We start from the raw sequence: 19781 nt of genomic DNA, 5'->3' as shown, positions 1-19781 counted from the left end.
TTTCTCTATGCACCTTCCCGATTTCCTTTCAGCTCTGAGGCTTAATACTACTACTTATACTTTCATCCCTTAAATACTCAGAGCCTTAAATTGTCTCTGGTATACAGGATAATCAGTTCTCTAGTGTGTTAATCCTCATTATGTACCATTAAAACGAAGATTAAATCAAGCATTAGGGTGCCTCCTCCCGTTATGAAATCTGAAAAACAGGATTGAATCGGGGGGGGAGGAAAACCACCAAACACCTAAAAATTTGTTTCTTGAGCTTCCCTGGGAAGCAGTAAAAGCAAGACTACGCTGAAGTCTGAGGTATGAACCCATGGTTTTATTAATGTAATTGTGCAAGTGAGGGGAAGATAAGGAAAGTGGTGTACGAGGAATAAGGTTTTAGGCACCGAGAGGGTATTTGCATGTGCCTACGTGAGGTGTAGTGTGTGTGTACACGGGCTCGGTGCTGCGCACACGTGCTTTGGCAGGCAAGAGGCGATGCCTCCCATCTGCACGCACGCAGGTACGTCCGCGTTGCCTTTCTGGGGGGCTGGGGTCAGGTGCAGAGCTGCCCCCCTGCCTGAGGGCTCGGTGCCAGCCCCCATTGTACGTGCCGTACAAAAATGCCCCTTCCCTTCTTCCAAGCTGCTGTAACCCTGGGATAACTGCTCAACGGATGGGAAAACATCTTTTCTTAAAGGGCAGGTGATTTTTTTGGGGTGGGGGAAGATTTAGGACTGCCCTGTCATTTCCTTGAGCTCAATTATCCATAGGAAGTCCCCCCCTCCCTTTCCCACCGCCTCTCCAAAGATTAACTTTTTGGTTATTGTTGTTTGGCAGGTACTTTTAATTGGCTGGAAAATATTCTTCCTGTGAAGTTGCAGTTTTCTGGGGCTTGAATGAGTCCAGTCTGCCATTGGCTCTGCCCAGCGCCTCCCGATTGGCTCGGCAGCCCGCGGGGGGACCGATAAGGGCGGCTATAAAAGCCCTCGGCGCTGCTCCTGGTCCCCCAGCGAGCAGGAGCCAGAGGGGCCAGACAGAGCGGGGCTGCAGCACGTCCCCGAGCCTCGGCAGACTCCTTCAGACTCCTTCAGACTCCTTTCTCTCTCCCTGGGAGCGCGTATCCAGATCCACATCTTTGCTCAAGCCGAAGTGGAAGAGGAGAGACACACACACGCGCGCACACACACACACACACACCAAAAAAAAAAAAAAAAAAAAAAACCCACCCAAAAAACCACACTTAGCGGAAACTTGTCAGAGAATGCTCCTAAAGTCTGGTTTTCTCCTGCTGCTGGTGATCAGTGCATCTGCATCCTATGAAGCTGAACAGAATGACTCTGTGAGCCCCAGGAAACCCAGGGTTGCAGCCCAGAACTCAGGTAACACCCAGCAAGGAGGGCTTCGAGCCTGAACCCTCATGTGTTAAACTGTTTCAGATATCTCTACTGCTGATTTTTCTTTTTTTTTTTCTTTTTTTTTTCTTTCTTTTTTTTTTTTTTTTTGCTTATAAACTTAATGGCTGGTAGGAACAAATATTAATTGAAGTGTCTGATTCAGGAGAATATTGGTGCATAGCTGGAGAAGAAATCTTCTCCTTTCAGGAGCTGGGTCAGGGAACCGGTGTGTGATCTGCTTGCAGGATGCAATCCATTCTCTCTCCTCCTCCCCCATCTACTAAATGAGTTTCATGTACTTCCCCCCCCCCCCCCCCCCCTTCTTGCATGTATCTTTCTCGCTTCTCCAATTGCAATCATACTTTGGTGTTAAATTCCTTGCTTTTTAGGAAGTTGATAAAATCCGTGGAAATTTGACTGAACCATTGTTCTGCCAAACATCTGTCTATTCAAAGAGGGGGAGAGAGATATGCGACTTTGAAGAATGCAGTAACCTAGAAACTGTCCACTGCTAGCATTTATTTTCAAAAACTGATTGCTATCACTTAGATGGTACCATAAAAATATGATTGTGACATTTAGCAAACTTGCTTTTACAATGGATAAAAAAATTGCTGGCAAGTCAGCTCTGGATGTCTCTACTTTGTGCACTATAGATGCTTAGATAAGTTGGACACATTGTCTTGAACAATGGAAATTAAAAATCTGTCTTCTAGTATACTGAAAAGATACTAGATCTCCAATTTGGAGCTCATTAACAGATGTCTTATTTTAGATCTGCAAGGCTCTGCAGCATTATACCAGGGTGTTTGCTCAATTTCCTTTTGTATTTGGTTGCTATAGAAACATAGGGTCTCACTATTGCACCGTGCCTAAAACAATAAAAGCTTAATGCATACTAAGTCTGCTGAAAGCAAAGTTATAATCTGAACCTGTGGAAACATAATTATGGGAATGACTTGTGTGATGGTGAGGTTATGAACTGGGGAGAGGATGATCTTACCAAATATTTCTCCCTTCAGGCACGTAAGCAAGAGCGGAGAATGAGGAGAGGTTAATTGGGTGATTTTTTTTTAAAATATTTTCTTTTCTTCTCTGTTTCTGTAAAGATCCTAGGACGTCTTTAGGCTACAACTTAGCTCTTAATAAGGTGTGTTCTCTTCCACTAAATGCAAATCCTCACTTTTCCCACACCTAGGATCTTGATGGGAGACACTGGCTTTGCATTTCTTCCTAAAGAATGTCTCGTAACATGATCTGCAAAAGTAATGAATATGCCTTGCACAGACACATAAGGGGACAGATGTTCAGCTTACCAAAAAAGGTTAATCCCTACTAATTTCAGGGCAATCATGTGGCAATACTGCTGATTCATTGTTAAAATGCATAGTATCTGCACTAAAAAAGATGGGATGACATGGATACCCTCCTGTTCAGACTAACTACTGCCTCAACGATTTTAATTATACATGGTCAGCTCCATTACCTTAACTTTCTCTACCCAAATGTCCCTTCTGTTTGCGAATCTTCAGCAATATGACCCTTCTTGGCTGTGCTTGCAAACTGCTGGGGACCAGGTTAGTATTTAGCACCAAGCTGCTCGTTCAAGTCCTTTGTAGTCCTGAATAATTGTCACGCAAACTAAAACCTTATTTCTAGATAGTTTACAAAGCCCAAATACCTCCAACGGTAGCAAAACCAGCGCTTCCGCGCAGTAAGTGCAAATTTCATGCCATCTTATTGGCAATGGCCATCCCTTTGGTCTCATTTTCAAATGAGCTTTGTGAGCCAGATGCTGCCAAGCTGCTCTGACCTCCCTTCGGTCTGAGACCGTGGAGGAGACCTCACGACGCAGAGCTCTTCATGGGCCCATCCTCATTACTTCTGCCTTCGTTAGAGGAACTCTGAATAAAGCTGTGAATGCATGCAGTCAGAATTGGGTTGGGCTCGACCTGTAAGCCTCCATCTCGCCAAAGACTATCAGATGTTGCCTCTCTTTTAACCTGTGTGTAACCGATCGAAGGTTTCGGTCCTTGCAGTTTCTGTTCCTCGATTTGGTGGTGATCTGTTGCATGACTTCAGTTAATAACTCCCTTTGGCAGTGCCTTTGGAGGGAGAGGTAAGGAAGACTCTCGAAAAGCACTAAGGCTGCTGCTTGACTGCAGTTGAGCATGACTCGCCTTTGCGCCGGAGAAGGGCTTTACGGCGTGGGGCATCGGGGAGCGGTGCGTGCGTAACGTTGTGCCTGTGCCTCTCTCTGCAGCCGAGGTGGTTCGCTGTCTGAACAGTGCCCTCCAGGTGGGCTGCGGGGCCTTCGCCTGCCTGGAGAACTCCACGTGCGACACGGATGGCATGTACGACATCTGCAAGTCCTTCCTGTACAGTGCTGCTAAATTTGACACTCAGGTACAGTACGAGTATAAAGGGGACGAGAATAATACCTCGCCGTTAGAGCTCCCTTTTCATGCCCCGATTCAATAAAGTGCTTTTACAAGTCCTGCGGCACTAAAGCACGTGCTGAATGGATGCCTTAATTTCTCCGTCCTCGTGGAGATGGGGTCTGTGCAGGCTTAACCCTTCCTTTCTTGCAGCCCTTCCTGCTGCTTAGCTACTCCTCTGAACCATGATTTTGGTTTTTGGCTACAAATGCATCCTCAGGACTGTTTTCTACAGTACATTTTCCACATACTGTATGCTATGTGTGAGGACTTGGCAAGGAGTGTTTTGTGGGGCGGAGAGCTAAGTTTCCTCTTCAGGAGGAAATATAAACGTTCTTCTAACAAAGTAAGTCTTCTGACTGTGTGACCTGGCACAGGGCTGGGATTTGAATTGGAAGTCTTCAGGCCTGGGAATGCACAGCCAGATCAGCCTCTCTGGAGCTGCAGTCGCTCACAGCAGAATAAATAGGATAATATCAGAGGACTGCGGCTCTGCCAAGGGCCCTTTTCCTTCGTACTTTCTTCCCAAAATGCGCACACCCTCATGTTCCTTGTGCTCTCGCTCCCAAGGACAAACTTAAAAGCTCTTAAAGCATCTTGAGGTCTGGTGAGCCAGATGCGTTAAATCGCTGGTATGCAGCGAGCGGTCCGGGCCCCTCCCGGAGGGCAGAATTGGCCCATCACGCGAAGACTTCCATTGCCTAAATCTTTTGGGAACAGGAGCTCGCTGTTCTCTCTGGACTGTGTTCATCCCAACTGAAACTGCTGCGAATGATAACTGTGCAATAACTGCGAGCATTTAGGGTCCAATTCCCTGCCGTGCTTGGTGAGGGACCTCCAGCAGGTCTGTAATTGCAGCAAGGGTAATTAATAGCAGCCAGCGACAGCGGAGTATCTGTTAATGCATCCCTTTTGATGAAATCTGTTGCAGTTTTACGGTTTTTCTTCTGTTTCCAGGGAAAAGCTTTTGTGAAAGAAAGCTTGAAATGCATTGCAAATGGGGTTACGTCCAAGGTGTTCCTTGCCATCCGGAGGTGCTCCACGTTCCAAAGAATGATCTCCGAAGTGCAGGAGGAGTGCTACAGCAAACTGGACATGTGCGGCATTGCGAAACGAAATCCTGAAGCCATCACGGAGGTCGTCCAGCTTCCAAATCAGTTCTCAAACCGGTACGTGGAGCTTTCCTCAGCTGAAATGCATCAAATGCAAAAATGTGAGGCATGGAGAAAGAAATGAGAGGAACCAAGCTGACTAACTTCTTACAAGTCCTAAAACAGCTTAGCCTATGTAATGCTCTCTGCCTTTTCAAATCCTTGTTAAGTTTTACCAGCATTCTTCTGACTCTCTTTTTGGTAAATATACTTATAAACATCTCCAGGGGAGAATTGTAAAATTAACTAGACATACATTACTTCAAAGCCTGGAGTTTGTTTAAATGTTCGTTCTTTTAGTTTGAATGAAGCATAATGGTAAACAGAGCCTTTAAATACCAAACCAGTTCAACTAATATAGCATCCCTGGTATATTGAGTGCCTAAGAACTTCTCGACCTATTGCAGTTTCATTCACTTCTTCCGACTGCAGCCATCCCCTTCCCTGGGTTTCTACGTCACTAGGAAATGAGGCTTTGCCCTCTGACTTACCGCGGCAATGTGAGGAACTAGGAAAGCTTAAAGGGAACCAGCGAACGTGCTCCTCTATAACCTTAACCTGCCGTGATCCAGAAGTTCATATTTCTAGGGACAGTCTGGTGTTCTTAATGGGCTCTTGAGGGTTGTCTTCACTCCTGTTCCTTCTTGATAGCAAAGGCTGCCTGCAGAAATGGGCACGTCACGCTGCTCTCTGGCACCTTATCTGAGCACAGAACTGCCCTGTCCCCATCCTCCAAGGACAAGGGACAGAGAGAGGCTTCAGGGAGCTACTGCAGTCTGCACAGTCACGCTGCAAGGGCAGGGATTTCTTCTTCTAAATCCTGGAACAATCAGTGCTGAGTCTTGTGATTGGGATAAAAGGGATCTTTTTGAACAGTTTGAGTAAATATGCTCTAGAATTTGAGTGCAAACAGACCAAGCTGCAGTTTAACATGTTGGCTGGCTGTGGCGAATGCCACCCTCTGCGGTGGCTGTTTGACCTCCTCTAGAAGCATCTTAAGCCTCCAGACAGGTATGTAAGTGATACACAGATGTTGCATCTCAGACCAGCATAAATTTATTATAGAAAACTCTACTCTAGATATTATATCCAGAAAACTATACTTGTGGGAAGGTGAAAATTATACTTGTGTGTCTTTCCCCTCTTCCCCCGAGCAAATTTGGAAGAGGTTTGCTTCAGCGTTCCCCCGCGGGCTGGGGCGAGGAGCAGGCAGCGCTGTGGCATCCGTGTTTTACAGCCTGAAAGAGCAGTTTGGGTTAATACGATGGACTGTAGAGTTCAGCAGCCCTTGGCGGGGCTGTAGGGGCACTGGGGTGAAGGGGGGACGTGTGGGCACCGGAGCGAGGGAGGGTGCAGTGATAGTGGCAGCGATGTTATACACGTTGGGGATGTTCCTCTCCGGAGCACCGAGCCTGAACCGGAGCCGCTGTCTCCCGAGGCGGAGGGAACTCCTCCCCCACAGCCGCCAACCCTTGTCGAAGCCAAAGGATATTATGACATGTTGAGTAACAAAAGCAGCAGGATTTCCCAGCTAATAGTTTACATTGAGGTCTCCTAAAGCATCCTGCTTTCCCAGCCCCTGTCCCAACATAGCCACAGAATAAGAATGTGCCACTTGGCCTGGGACACTGAGAGGAAGTAGTTAAAGGTCATAGCATCTTCCTGTGATTTAATCTCATGGCAGGAGCGGGAGGAGAGGAAAGCCGTGTTGCCTTTCCTTGCAGTCTAGCTACTGGAAGGCACTAGCGAGCTGTTTGATTGCAGCTCCAGCTATGGAAACCCCCAAGCTGTGTTTGGATGAAGGAGGGGTGGGCAGCGCAGTGGAGGAAGGTGGACAGGATCTGTTCCTCCTGTCCTGTTGGACCGGGACGGATTTAAGCCGCACGCATGGCTCGCACAGATGCATTCATCATCAACTCCTGTGCACGCTTCAGACCTTAATATTAGCCCTGCCGAGCTGTGCTTGCACTGTGCTCCGCCGTGCCAAAGCCTGGTCCTTTTGTACTTCAAGTGCAGCAGAAACTTTAACCTCACCTGACCTCCACTGGCTGCTAAAGGCCAGAGCTGAGAGTTAGGAAAGGAGTTTGAATGTGAACTCTCATTTCCCTCTTCCTTCCCCTCCTCCACCTGCAGGTTATTCTCTTCTCTGCTCCTGTGGAAAAATGTCACGGTGACCTTAAAGGCTTAAAATAAGTTCCCCGACGTCCTTTCAGGCAGAAGTAGCCTAGCAAATATGGGACTGCTCCTCTTTTCCCGACTTTCTCTCCCTAGGAAGGTGTTCTCTCCTACAGCAAGGTCCCGCTTGCCAGCTTTGCTCTCCCTGCCCGAGCCAGCCATGCGCTCAGAGCTGTGCTGATTCTGCCTCGGCCCCGCCGAGGATTGTTCTTTGAGCACTGTGCTCTGCTCGGCTCAAGCAGCGCTGGGGAAACAGATCAGCACAATTTCCTGGCTCCCTCCTTGAGCAAGGAACGCGTACTCCGGGCTGCTGGGAGGCAAGATGGGAACAGCAGGCTGTAGAGGCGGCAGGCAGGCAACAGGGCAAAGCATAAGGTCCTCACTGGTGATTTAATGCATGGTCAGCTTGTTGGAAGTGACAACTGATTGTATGTCCTAAAGATCTGTCCCCAGGGAATACAGACATCTGTCAGGCTCCGGCTTGGCCCGAACTTTGCTTCTCCCTCTCCTGGTCCCTTGCTAAAGGCTCTGCACAGTGGGGAAGGGAGAGGAACGAAGGGGAACGGTGCCACGGGGATGGACACACTCATAGGAAGGGTGGTACCACCCAGGGGTCTCTTTTGTCTGTGTCCTCTCTGGTGACGGGCAGTATCTGTCTATTAAAAAGACGCAATTATTTTTCTTCCTAAAGCTCTAGAAACTCACGTTTATTTAACAGAGAGTAAAACACACACTTAACCCAATTACTACATCGCCTTAGCTCCTCACTCTCACCTTCTTCCCGATCCACCAAAATCACTTGTGCTTATGGCCTCAGCTTTCAGTGCTGGAGCAGCTGCTCATTTAGGACAACTAAATTAGAAGTTTGACAGGTTGTGTTCCTTCTGCATGTCACAGGCACAGCATCTCCAGGTCCGGGGTGTTTGTTAGATGCAGTGAGAATATGTGCATTGTGCACTGCCAAAGATCAATTTCAAACACACCCCGAATGACTTAAAAATTCTGATTCTCATCATTTTGTCGCTTGGAGCGGTCTCCTGGGTTGAGATCAGCTCTTACCTTGTTTCTTTCATCTTGTTGGGAGATGCCTTGGATTAACGGATGGTAACTCTCGTGCAGGTATTACAACAAGCTGGTGAGAAGCTTACTGGAGTGTGATGAGGAGACTGTCAGCACCATCAAGGACAGCTTGATGGAGAAGATCGGGCCCAACATGGCAAGCCTCTTCCACCTGCTGCAGACAGATCACTGCGCCCAAGGCCACCCGCGTGCCGACTTCACCAGGAGACGTATCACCGAGCCGCAGAAGCTAAAGCTCTACTTCAGGAACCTCCGAGGTGAGGGGTCCGTCCCGGCCCACGCAAAGCGCAGCTCTGCCGAAAGCGCGTAACGCCTCGGGGGAGCGACAATGGGTGTGTAAGGGATGCTAAGCACTACCAAAGCTGAAGTCTCTCTTCTAGAAGAGTAATGCACCCAAACCATGTGTACTGTAGCTAGTTTTAATAACAACTAGGAACTGGTTTTAGATTTAGTCATTAATATTTTCTATTCCTCTCAAACAAAACTTTTGCATGGATCTGTGTTCAGTGTCTCAGCTTTCCCGCCGTCAAAATGTCTCCATCTCTTTTCTTCCCCACAAAAAGATATCCCAAACGATCTTAGTCTTAAATATAACCGTACAGTAGTCAGGCCTTCAGACACCAAACTCTAAATGTACTGTAGCGCTAACACCATTGAAGTCTGAAGATTTGGCACCAAGGAGAATAGCTTATTCTCTCTTGTAGTAAGCTGGTAGGCGACGATAGATGCACTAATAACTATTGCACATCCTAAAGATGTCAATGGAATTCGTGTTATGAATCTGTGCTGGCCATGGACGAATATGAATGTCATATTCCTGGTCTCTTAGTGTCATACAGTCCTAATCCTTCCAATACAGCTCTGTTAACCCATGGATTTACCAAACTCGCTAGCTGTGGATGAGTCTAGTTACCGTGACCTGGCACCACAGTGCAAAATGAGTTAAAACTCCCCCCGCCCCCGACACACACCAAATCAGGAAAGGAACATTTTGTACTACGGAAATGATTAAAAGAGGTGCCAGTCTATGGTTGAAGCTAGTCAGAAGGTTACATAATCTTGCATTGTATTTAAAAGCTAACATCTATGTACTGTATTTAACTGTCTAAAGCTTTAAAAGAAATCTAACAAAAACAAACCCTGTCTTAAGACTAGAGTATTAAAGCTCTTGCTCTAACTGTGGTATAAATAGTTTTAAAATCTGTCATGTACTGTACATAAATTCCACGAGAGTCTGCTTAAAAGAAGCAGAATATAATAACTTTATTGCATAAACTTAGTTTTGTAAGTTAGCTATTTCTTTTTTCCTGGAAACAGTATCTCTATCATACTCAAGAGTTCACGTTCTACTCTGTGGCCTTTTTATAATGGAAGAGAGAAAATGTTTAGGACAGAAATTACAGGGCCAGAAACAAGCCTCTCTTCTCATAGTTAAAATGGAGGGGGGGGGGGGAAGAAGAGTTCAGACTGGCGAGTCCTATCTCCACAGAGCTGCTGTGAGATGTAGTTATACCCAAGGCACGAGTGCTGCTGGAGAGTTATTTGGGGAATTATCAGGTGGCTGACAAAAAGCTGCTTTGGGATCTCATAGCTGCCACAGGGTAAAGCTTCCTTTAGAAAGTTGATTTCTGGGGAAAGGCAGGAGAAATCCTTAAATTCTCTTCAGCTTCCCGAGTAGAGCGATGTGCCTGCCTTTGAGAGGACACACGCATTAACGCTCTCGGATCTGCCTTTCCTCCCATCCACCTCTCGGGCCGCCTCTGCGCGCAGGAGCGGAGCAGCCAGGCCCGCGGCAGTAGCTGGGGGCCTCCCCCCAACGCCGGCTCTGCACAGTAGTCTGGCTGGGCTGCGGCGAGCCAAAAAAAGCCGCATTGTGGCATGCGATCAACAAGGCCAGTTCCACGCTCCAAATCTATCCCGTTAGAGTCCGTCTGCAGAGTGGATGACTCTTGCTCAACTAGTTAGAGAGCTAATAAAGGAGGGATCTATTTTTCTTTTCAAAATCTAAAGCAATATAACTTTTTTTTTTTAAACCACAAAGCCTTTAAACAATAACTTGCTGCTAATATATTGAAACCAGATGCAGTGGCAGCATTTCTAATATTGCTGTCTTCATTAAATGTAGCCCAAAAGTGCTGTCATAAAATTGTAAGCAGCAAAAAATGTTGCTGACGGTAGAGGGTTGTTACTTTATTTTTTTTAATACTCTGAATCGTGCTGTCCAGGGCAAGCAAGATGCAATATTGCTCATTCTTAAATCACAGTCAGGTATATAGAGTCCAACACAAGTTTTGCAAGGTGAAAACCAAAGGCCCCTTGAATATCCTGACATAAAAGTTTGACTTACGCTTAGGAACCGATCCCAGAACGTGCACGTGCGACTGTCCACCCTACAGCATCACACCCCGCGCTGCGCCGGCAGGAGCCGGGCATTGCTGAATAGGGAATCCGCCGGGGTTTGTGCATCAAGTGCGTGTTGCTGTTTGGGGAAATAGTTACAAAAAAGGTCTTCACCCGACTCAAGGCAGCATCCAAACAACCCCCCGGGGGGCTGTGCTGGTGCTGCGGAGCCCAGCTCCGGGCTGTGCGGAGCAGCTCCGGCTCTGGCTACCCAAGGCCGCCGTGGGCTTGCACCGGCAGAGCTCACTGAGGACATCTACAGCCACGATTTTCCATCGAGATGCTCCTCGGGGCAGGTGGCTTCTCTGTTGCTTTGTGCATCCATTTCTATGAAAACCCAAAGAAGGTTTATAGAGTTGATCTGGGGCCGGGGAGGAAGGTTAGATTACCCCAAACCTGATCTTTTTGGGTTGTCATTATTAACTTTCTTTTTCCAGTAGAAATTTCAACTTGTTGTCCCCTTAATGTGGGTGGGAAGATGACTGAGAAAATAGTTCCCCCCGATTCGATTTGCTCTGGTATCACAGGTAAACATCCCCTGTGCAACCCAAAGCTCTGCCTCTCCGCAGCGGCACTGCTGTTGGGCGCTCACCGTGTGCCCCGTGTCGGAGAGAGCCCCAACTACACCACGACATTTTTGAGCTGCTTTAATAGGTCACTTTTTTTCCTATGCTGAAGTAGGAAGGAAGCCGCAAGCACGCATCCGTCACATCGAAAGGCCTGGGGTTCACCTTGCCTAACTTTTGCCATCTAGCCTAAGCTGGTCACTTAAAGCTCTCTCTTGTCAGGGGAGGGGGACACGGAGATGGGAGAGGTGCTTCCCATCGACTGGGAAGGACGCCTGATTTAGGTGGTTTGACTTAGGTGGGAGAGATCCCCCTGGAGATGGGAAATGATTCTCAATATTAAGTCCAGCTATTTCATGTTTTATTTAATCTCTAATGCTTTATTTTTTTAATCTTGCGTTCATTGCAAAATGATTTCTCTTGGGGGCGGGGAGGGGCTTATCTAGAAATGTTTGCATGATTCTCATTGTGATTTGTTTGCACTTTAGATGTTTTGTGCCATTATAAATTTGCATTATGTATTTATAATTTAAAGATACTTAGAAGGGGGAGAGAGTTTGGGTTTTTTTGGTTTTTTGCTGAGTACTGGAATAAACAGTGAGCATATCTGGTATATGTCATTATTTATTGTTTAAATTACATTTTTAAAGCTCAGTGTGTTCATATAAAGGTTATTTGAAACATATCATAGTAATGAGAAAGATGCAAGTTATTTTCTTTGCTTATTTTTATAATTAAAGATGCATAACATAATGAGGCCTATGTTGGATTTTCTTCTGCAATGAAATAAAATGTCAAATTTAAGGGTTTTTAGTGTCTGACTCTTTCATTGAACCTTACTGTGACCATGGCACCCCCCAAGAAGCTGTTGTTGCACTTACCTTCGACCGAGCGTCGTAACTTTTCTGGATCCAGTCTGTTCTGGATGCTGAATATCTGGGGTGCAGGTTGTGTGAAGGCAGAGGTTCCTCTCGCACAGTCTTCGGTGTCTGGTGCTGAAAAAATAGGAAGAAGGGGGTGAGGGCAGAGTAAATGATTCCTGAAGTAGCCTTTCGGCATCTGGGCCACCGTGCTGAGTATCACTAGAATAATCCTCTGGATACGTTTTGTCTGACCGAAACCTCCGATCCCATGCGAGAGCAGCGTAAATCCCGGTGCTAATAAAGCTCTTGTCACGCTTCTCTTTGGCAGTGGCCTGACCTTGTGGATTGTATCTTATCTAGACCGATAACAAAATTAAGGCAGAACCATTTTTTAATGAATGCGTCTGTAACACCATAGCAGGAAAAAGAAAATACCTTGATTTTGACTTTGATGTACGTGTAAATGTGCATTTACACTTCATTCAGGAAATCTCTAATTTCCAGTGGAAGATCAAAACAAGTTTAATACTCATCTGAGGAAGACGGGCAGACTAATTCAGAGTTATTGCTCCAAAAGCTACTACGAAGTTTAAAAAAACATTTCCCCCATCACATTAGAGTGAGACTTGTCCAAGAGAACCAAAGAGTAAGTATTAGCAATACAGTTGGATTAAAACAAAATCTCTTCTTCCTTCTTGTTTTGTCCAGCAACTTAGAAATTACTTTCAAAAGGGACTATTAAAATTTTGTTCTCTTTGAAATCCCTTTTTAGTCAAAAGCGAAGTTCATAACAAGGTACAGGATCTTACAAAATCAGAATTTATCATTTTTTGAAAACAATTAAGCCGCTGTGTGTCACAGCGTTGAATGTTGATGAGCCAGAGTGACATTTACCTAATATTGCTGCAAACCGGGGCTGAGGTGCCAAGGAAATTGGACCTTCCTTGAGCTCCCATTTACTGCTATTAATTTGTAGATGGTGACGAGCCACCCCCCCCAGCTCCCCACTTTGATGCCCCTTTGGGAAATCTCCCTGTCCCTGGCTCCCGGTGGGCTTCACTCTTCCAGCCAGAGTTGAGCAGGTATCTCAGAAAAAGGCAGAAAGGGCACGGACTGACATCATCCCAACGCTCGGCTGCACTGGCCATTTGGTCAGGTTTCCCATAAAATCCTTTCCCCAAATGGATGAGTTAAAAGGGAAAAGGACTACCAAGAAATGTCAATATCGCTGCCATAACGGAGCGTCCAAGCAGTTGGGTTTACAAGGGAACACAAACCCAGTTCCCATCTATATGCAAGTGCCACTGGGCCACTTGACATGCCAAGGTCTTGGAAATGGGGGTCACCCTCTGGGTCTTACATTTGCTTTTCCGTTACTCGGAATCCCCACATCGCCTACCCACAAATCACCCGCTGCTAAATAACACCCCCCACCCCCTTTCGAGGAGTCAAGGCAGCAAAAGGAACAGATTCAATGAGAAATGACAAAAAAATTTAGGGCTAAACAGTGAATTATACATGGCTAGAAACAAAGCCAGTTACCATTTCTGCTCTTGCAAAAAGAGCATCTTGGAAATAGTACCGATGCTACGCTTCCAAAAACTGACTTTCACCGCTATTTTGTAATTAATAACCGCTATAAAATAATTACTGTCAATACAATGTACTATTCATATGAAGTCTTCATAAATCTCAGCCTGTACGTCTTCCTCGTCAGCAAACCACATCCCGAAATTGAAATTGCTCTTAGAGAATTTGAGAATTTTGCCGGCCCAAAGCACCACACCCCAATGCATGGAGTTACTTCGAAATCTGGACATTTCTATAATAATTCTACACAACAAATTCTGTTTGAAACCCTGCTACTTCTGGGTTGGGCTTTCTTCTTTCTCCCCTTAGCTCCCCCGAGTGCTGAAACTCGACTGCAAAATGAAAAGACTAAATGACACCAGAACTTTCCATCATGGTTCAAAGATCAACTGTGCTCCACCAGAAATTCCAGCATTATTATGCAAGTTTCCCTTTCTCCTCCCAAATTCAACACCAACCTCATGGTGGGGATTATGTATCCTATAGATTAAAATATCAACAATTCATTTACGCAGCGTATAAAACAGGCAGCATGAGTCAAGTGCAGTTCTTTAAAAAGAACAAAAAGATGTTAACCAGGCTGTTTGGAGGGGTTTGAGGTTGTTATTATTATTATTATTATTATTATTGTTGTTGTTTTCATTATTATTATTGGAAATTTAATGGGAAATTTTTACCTGGTGTCTCCAACTGTGACAATATTTCTGAAGTGCCACAACTTCTCAAGAGTTAGAAAATAAATTACATGTTTAGACCAGTGCTAGTAACTAGGGTTTTGATTTTTAAAAAAATGGCAGCAGCAGGGGGCTAATCAAAACAGCCACCGTGGTGGAAAGACTGTGCAGAAAACAGTCCTAGAAAAGGAAATCTCGGCTTGATGACGATGGATTGCTCAGAGTGTGTTAAAGTCCTGGTTATCATCTTCAAATGGAACAAACAGACCAGGAGTTAATTTGATTTGGCCAAGGCCCAAAGTACATGATTGACTGATGTTCTTGTCTTGTCCTTTTTTTTAAAGTTTCATTACAAAACAAGGGGAAAATCATTTCAGATTTTCCTGGTCCTCACCCTTCCTGCTTGCTTTGCTGTTCTGAGCAAGGGAGGAGAGAGAGAAAGAGCGAGAGCAGGAGCGAAGGAGTGTGATCTTTGGCACTTCAAATGACACTGGGCAAAATGACGGAGTGAAATTTGGGAACAGGCTTCACTTCCTGCCTCCCGTGAACTTAGAAAAATAAAAAGCAGAAAAAAAACCCCTTCCACAATATAATAAAGGACATTGTCTTTGCCATCATGATTCAGCTAGTGAGACCGGGAATATGAAAGAAGTTTTTTTAAAAAAAAAAGTGAAGTAGGAGGCTAAAAATACAATCAAAGTACAAACAAATTGACTCTGCAGTGGTCATTCCCATCACACGAGGTTCGATGGGCGAGAGGCGAAAGGAAAAGGCAGAAGAAATGCAAATGGATGCAGACTTTACCATATAAACCAGGGAACCCGCAGTCGCAGGGCACCGAGCTATGCAAATGCAATTGAGATTTTTATATATTTCAGTGCAAAGCAATTGCCAAAATTATGCTGATGGATTTTTGGGGGTAACACTGCTTGAAATCCTTCTCTTCCCAAGGCCTGGTCAGAGGGAGGGATACTCAGCATGTACTGAAAGTTCACAGACGATATTGCTCAACAGCGTAAGGCGCTGACAAAAATGACTTTCTTTCAATAAATCAGCATTTTCCAAGGAGACAACTCTTCCTCACCTGGCTCACAGTATAGAAACGTGTATTCTCAAAGGCTGGGTTCCTTCTCGAAAAGGCCAAGTTAGATAACATCAGGGTAATTTTTGCTGTAAACCCCCCTTATCTTGGCAATGGAGAGGGATCCACATTGCAAGTGGATGGAGAACCTTAGGCAGAAAATACTTGCAAGAGACATGGGAGTTTTATTCCAGACAACAGCTGGAAAAACTAGTAAAACCTGTATGAGTTCATGGGGGGGGGAAACATAATTATTTTTACACAGACAGGATTTTTTTCTCTTTTTTTTTTTTTTTCTTCCTTGGTTTTTATTTTTAAGCAGACTGAAATGCCGGGATAGCCCAGGCTGTAGCTACAAAGGTTGATCCCTGTTACTTGCATCTTCCCGTTTCCCCTTCCAGCCTTTCCCCTGCCCAGGACTGATGCTGGGGGTCCAGGCACACAAAACTGAGCTGGTCATAATGGTTATTTAAAGAGAAAAATTTTATGGAAACTGCGTTCCCTGTATTCTCAAGCCGGGAGAAAATTCCAGTTGGTTCCTTTGAATTTCTTTCAAGGTTATTTTTCATCTACAGGCTTGGAGTGTTTTGTGCTGCAAAAACAAATCCCTGCTCTTCTCTCGATGTGCTGTTTGGCTTGGAGTAATGAGCCGGGCTCAATAAAATCATCAGCCATCTCCAGCCAGTCGTGCCCAAACCCTAGCACGATTTTGCTCTCAACTGGGGAATTTAGACAGTCCGAACCAGCAGAAAGAGTCCAGCTATTTATTTTTATTACTGTGCTGATAATTAATCCTAGAAGTTTTTTCAGGACTTAAAAAAATCTTTCTGAGCCATTGTTTGCTTAACTGTTTCACATGTGTTTCTTAGAATCACTTTTATTTGCTGGCCATGATTTTCATGGGAATGAGGTGTCTGTCTGTGGGATTCGAGTTCACATTCGTGGCTAATTATCTGGAAAAGGGCCCTTTGATCTTTTCCTAAATGCCTTTATTCCTACAGCCACAGTGAAGAGCACGGCCCCTGTAGGGTACACTCACAGAGGAGCTGCAAGCATGAAAATTTAAAAAATTAAACTAATCTGAACAATAAGAATACAGACATTTTCTTGGGTTTATCGTTCCTCCACCACGTTGGCTCACTCCAGTGCTCTCGTGCACAAGTTAACACGAGCATCACTCAACTGCCCGCCTCACCAACCTTCCCCTTCGCCCGCCGGCTCCTGGCCGGGCAGGACACGCTCCTGCCGTGTGGCCGTGAATCTTTCCTGCCCGAGGTAAATCTTTCCTTCCTTTGGGCAAAGACAGTGTGCTCAGGAAGAAGGAAGGAGGAGGCTGAGAGTCCCAGCGGCTCACGGAAAAGTGCGTGACTGGCTAGGTGGAGCTGCCATCGGTGAGTCAAGAGAGTCCCAACGACGCACGAGCGTTTTCCTCCTCGTCACTCGCGCGGGTGCCGGCGGGGAAGGACACCCGAGCCCCGAGCCCTGCTGACACCGTTAGAGCTTTGATTGATGGAGCTGGGGAGGGCAGATGTTTTATCGCTGCATCAGAGGAAAGGGCTCCGGGCAGATCCACCCACAGGGGCCCCAGGGGAGATGCACCAGCCCCGGAGCTGGATTCCCAGGTCAGGGAGCAAACTTCCCTTAAGGATGGGGAGTGGTATGTTCTGGCCGAAAAAATGAGATTACCAGAAGGACAATATTGGTTTTTCCTCTGGTGTGGAAAGGCGTTCTGCTCTGCTCCCAGCATTGTGCAGCTTTATTCTTCCTAGGGGTGTATTTGGAGTTCACGGAGCCTGATGCTCACCCCCATCATTAGTCACTAATCAGAGTCAAGTACGAGGGACCTTTTGTGTGAAGCCTCGGGGCCCCTCGGTGCTCCAGGGAAGATCAGCACCCAGAGGAATTTTCCACGAATACCCAAGATTTTCCCAGCATCCCCTTTTGGGGCTACTCAGGACACTTTGGCAAAGCCCTGGTTTGAGCTCACGGGTATTCAGCAAGGCTGGAAAAGCAGATCGACACCAGCTGAGACAATCCCACCCCAAACATCAGCCCTTCTCCATCGCAGCGAGCCACAGCCGCCACCCACGTCCCATTTATGTGCAACTGAGTTGCCAGGAGCATCTGGCTGCGACATTTCCCAAATTTCACATCCAAGCACAGCTAAAAAAGTCACGTTAGTGTCATAGAAGTCCTGCACGCATCGGTGCCCGTCTTTACCATCTCCTACTCAATTTTGCAGCAACTGAGGGTTTCATCTGCCACCAAAAGAGCAAAAACGCTCTGCTCTGATACACAAAATGTTAGAAAAAGCTCATCATTTGCCATATAGAGAGCAAAATCTTCCCTATAACCTGAATTTCCAACAATTTGCTAAGCAGACACTGACCAAAAGGCCAGCGGGAGCAGCACGCATCCCACTGTGTGGCCAGGCTCTGGCAAGATGCGCGTTAGTTTTTTCAGCCATCCCCCGATATTCAGCTGATGGGCATGATATGAATGAATGAATGAATGAATAATACAGTGGTTTTTCTAAATTACATGTGTGCTCAGAGAGGTCTGATGTGCTCTGGCTGCTTGTCACGCAGGCAGCAGTTCCTTACTGAGGTTGTAAATGTTGTTTTAATGCGGTAATAAGTTTCTTGCACGCTGAGTGAAGGATTAGCCACGTTCATTGCCCCTAAGTGCCTTAAAAGAAGTCAGCCAACTGTCCCAGTTTACTGCCACCTTCAACATCCCAATCTCGGCTGAGATTTGAGCTCCCAAAAAATCCTGTTCACCCCTGGGATAAGTCTAACTGAGCCAAACTAAGGATGGATTTGGTTTAAGCAATCAACAGGAAAGAAAACATGGAGGTGCTGTTCCGGCGAGGCATTTGGAGCTCCCAGCTCAGATGCAATTTGATTTTAAGACAATTATTGATAAAATCTCAAGAAGTTTGGGATTCAGGCATCATGGCAAAGGGCAAAGCTGAAGCTCAGTGCTAATCCCTACCGAAACCCCTCCCGGCTGCCCTGCTGGGACCGGGGCGAAAGCTGCGTCAGCCCTTGCACAGCATCACTCCGGAGGATTTCTCATGCAGCTCCGGGGCTGTCAGGAAGCGATTAAGAAAGCAAAGGAAATAAAAGCAAGTCAAAGAGTTTTGATCCCGCTCACCCTCTTCCCCCCACGGCGCTGACGCTGGAGAGCAGGATTATTCAGGGTCCCCTTTGAAGCCGTGCTTGCGTCAAAGGACGGCACCTGAAAACAGGGAATGGTCTCGATTCCAGCCCGGACTCAAGGCAGAGAGGAGCAGGGGCTGATTCGGGGCAGCGCCTCATCTCTGCAAACTCTTGTGTGGTTTGTTCAGTCGCTGGCACCCCAGCGCAGCCGCCTCTAACACAGCCTGTTTCCCAATACTGCTACGGAGATTGCACTGGGCAGCAAAAAAAGCAATGCTCGCTTTCACACTTTTCCCCAAGCTGGTCTTAAACCATTTCCCAGCTGAGCTGACAAAGCGCGTGGTGATCCGCATCCCCATCCCAGCCGGGGAGCTCAGCCCCGCCGTGTTCAACTGCTCCCGAAAAACTCCTCTCGAGTGTCACAAAAAGACACATTTCAGAGCAAACAGGCAACTGTAAGGTTGGTTTCTCCAAATCCACCCCAAAAGCCAGGGGTATTATTTGCTTTCCTCCCTGCTCTCCCCCTCCCGGGAGGCTCCGATGTGTTTTCAGCTGGTTCGGCCGCCCCCGGAGCCGGCGCGCAGCCTGACGTCACCCCCGCGCTGCACCTCCAGCTCCCATTTATGCTGGCAGAGCTCTAAAGATAGATCCGAGCAAAGATTATCAGCCCGAGCGGTATTAATAGGAGGCAGCTGCTCTTTAAAGAGTCTTTTAAATAATGTAAAGAAACTTTGTTGTATTTTTAAAAGCCTTTTAAGTGAGCCAAGCTACCCACTCCTCTCCTCTCGCACCCCCTGAGCCCACGTGCCCATGTGTTGGCCCTGAAAGGTGCCGTTTTGTCACCCTGATTGCTCACCCTCTGGCGTGGGCTGGGGGACACGGCTCCCTCCCTGCTTCAGCCCGAAAGGAGGGTGGTGGCAGGTTTGTGGAGCTGGGAAGGGGTGCAGCGACCCCCTCCTGGCTGCCGCGCTGGGCCAGCTTAGAGCAGCGACCTCTCAAAAAAAGCCATTGGCAGAGCTGGTTTTGGGGAGAACTCAGTGAGATGCCTAAACTAGCGCTGAGCAGAGCAAATACATCCCCGTGGGGCAGTGGGCTTGTACCCAGGGTCAACACCCCCCCACGCATCCCCCGGCTCCACCGTGGGGCCACAAGCCTTGGGACAGCCCGGTGAGATGGGACAGTGGCCCGCGGCCGCGTCTGCCTGCTGGTTTAATGGT

At 46.8% G+C, this 19781-nt stretch overlaps 1 protein-coding gene across 1 annotated transcript; it reads left to right on the top strand.

Moving 5' to 3' along the window:
- Nucleotides 1–909: 909 nt before the first annotated feature.
- Nucleotides 910–12002, top strand: STC1 (stanniocalcin 1). The gene is made up of 4 exons (XM_074852266.1): nucleotides 910–1370; nucleotides 3649–3791; nucleotides 4781–4992; nucleotides 8269–12002. Exons 1-4 carry the CDS (start codon nucleotides 1253–1255, stop codon nucleotides 8537–8539), a joined length of 744 nt encoding a protein of 247 aa, XP_074708367.1. The 5' UTR covers nucleotides 910–1252; the 3' UTR covers nucleotides 8540–12002.
- Nucleotides 12003–19781: the final 7779 nt, after the last annotated feature.

Source organism: Strix uralensis, chromosome 28 (genome assembly GCF_047716275.1).
Source record: "Strix uralensis isolate ZFMK-TIS-50842 chromosome 28, bStrUra1, whole genome shotgun sequence".
NCBI lineage: Eukaryota > Metazoa > Chordata > Aves > Strigiformes > Strigidae > Strix > Strix uralensis.
The sequence above is the reverse complement of the archived record's forward strand: the minus strand, read 5'-3'. Positions and strand labels throughout refer to the sequence as shown.

Coding starts and splice junctions, on each gene's coding strand:
- STC1 (XM_074852266.1), top strand. CDS start 1,253: ATGCTCCTAAAGTCTGGTTTTCTCCTGCTGCTGGTGATCAGTGCATCT. Junction 1,371..3,648: donor GGTTGCAGCCCAGAACTCAG/GTAACACCCAGC, acceptor CTCTCTCTGCAG/CCGAGGTGGTTCGCTGTCTG. Junction 4,993..8,268: donor CCAAATCAGTTCTCAAACCG/GTACGTGGAGCT, acceptor ACTCTCGTGCAG/GTATTACAACAAGCTGGTGA.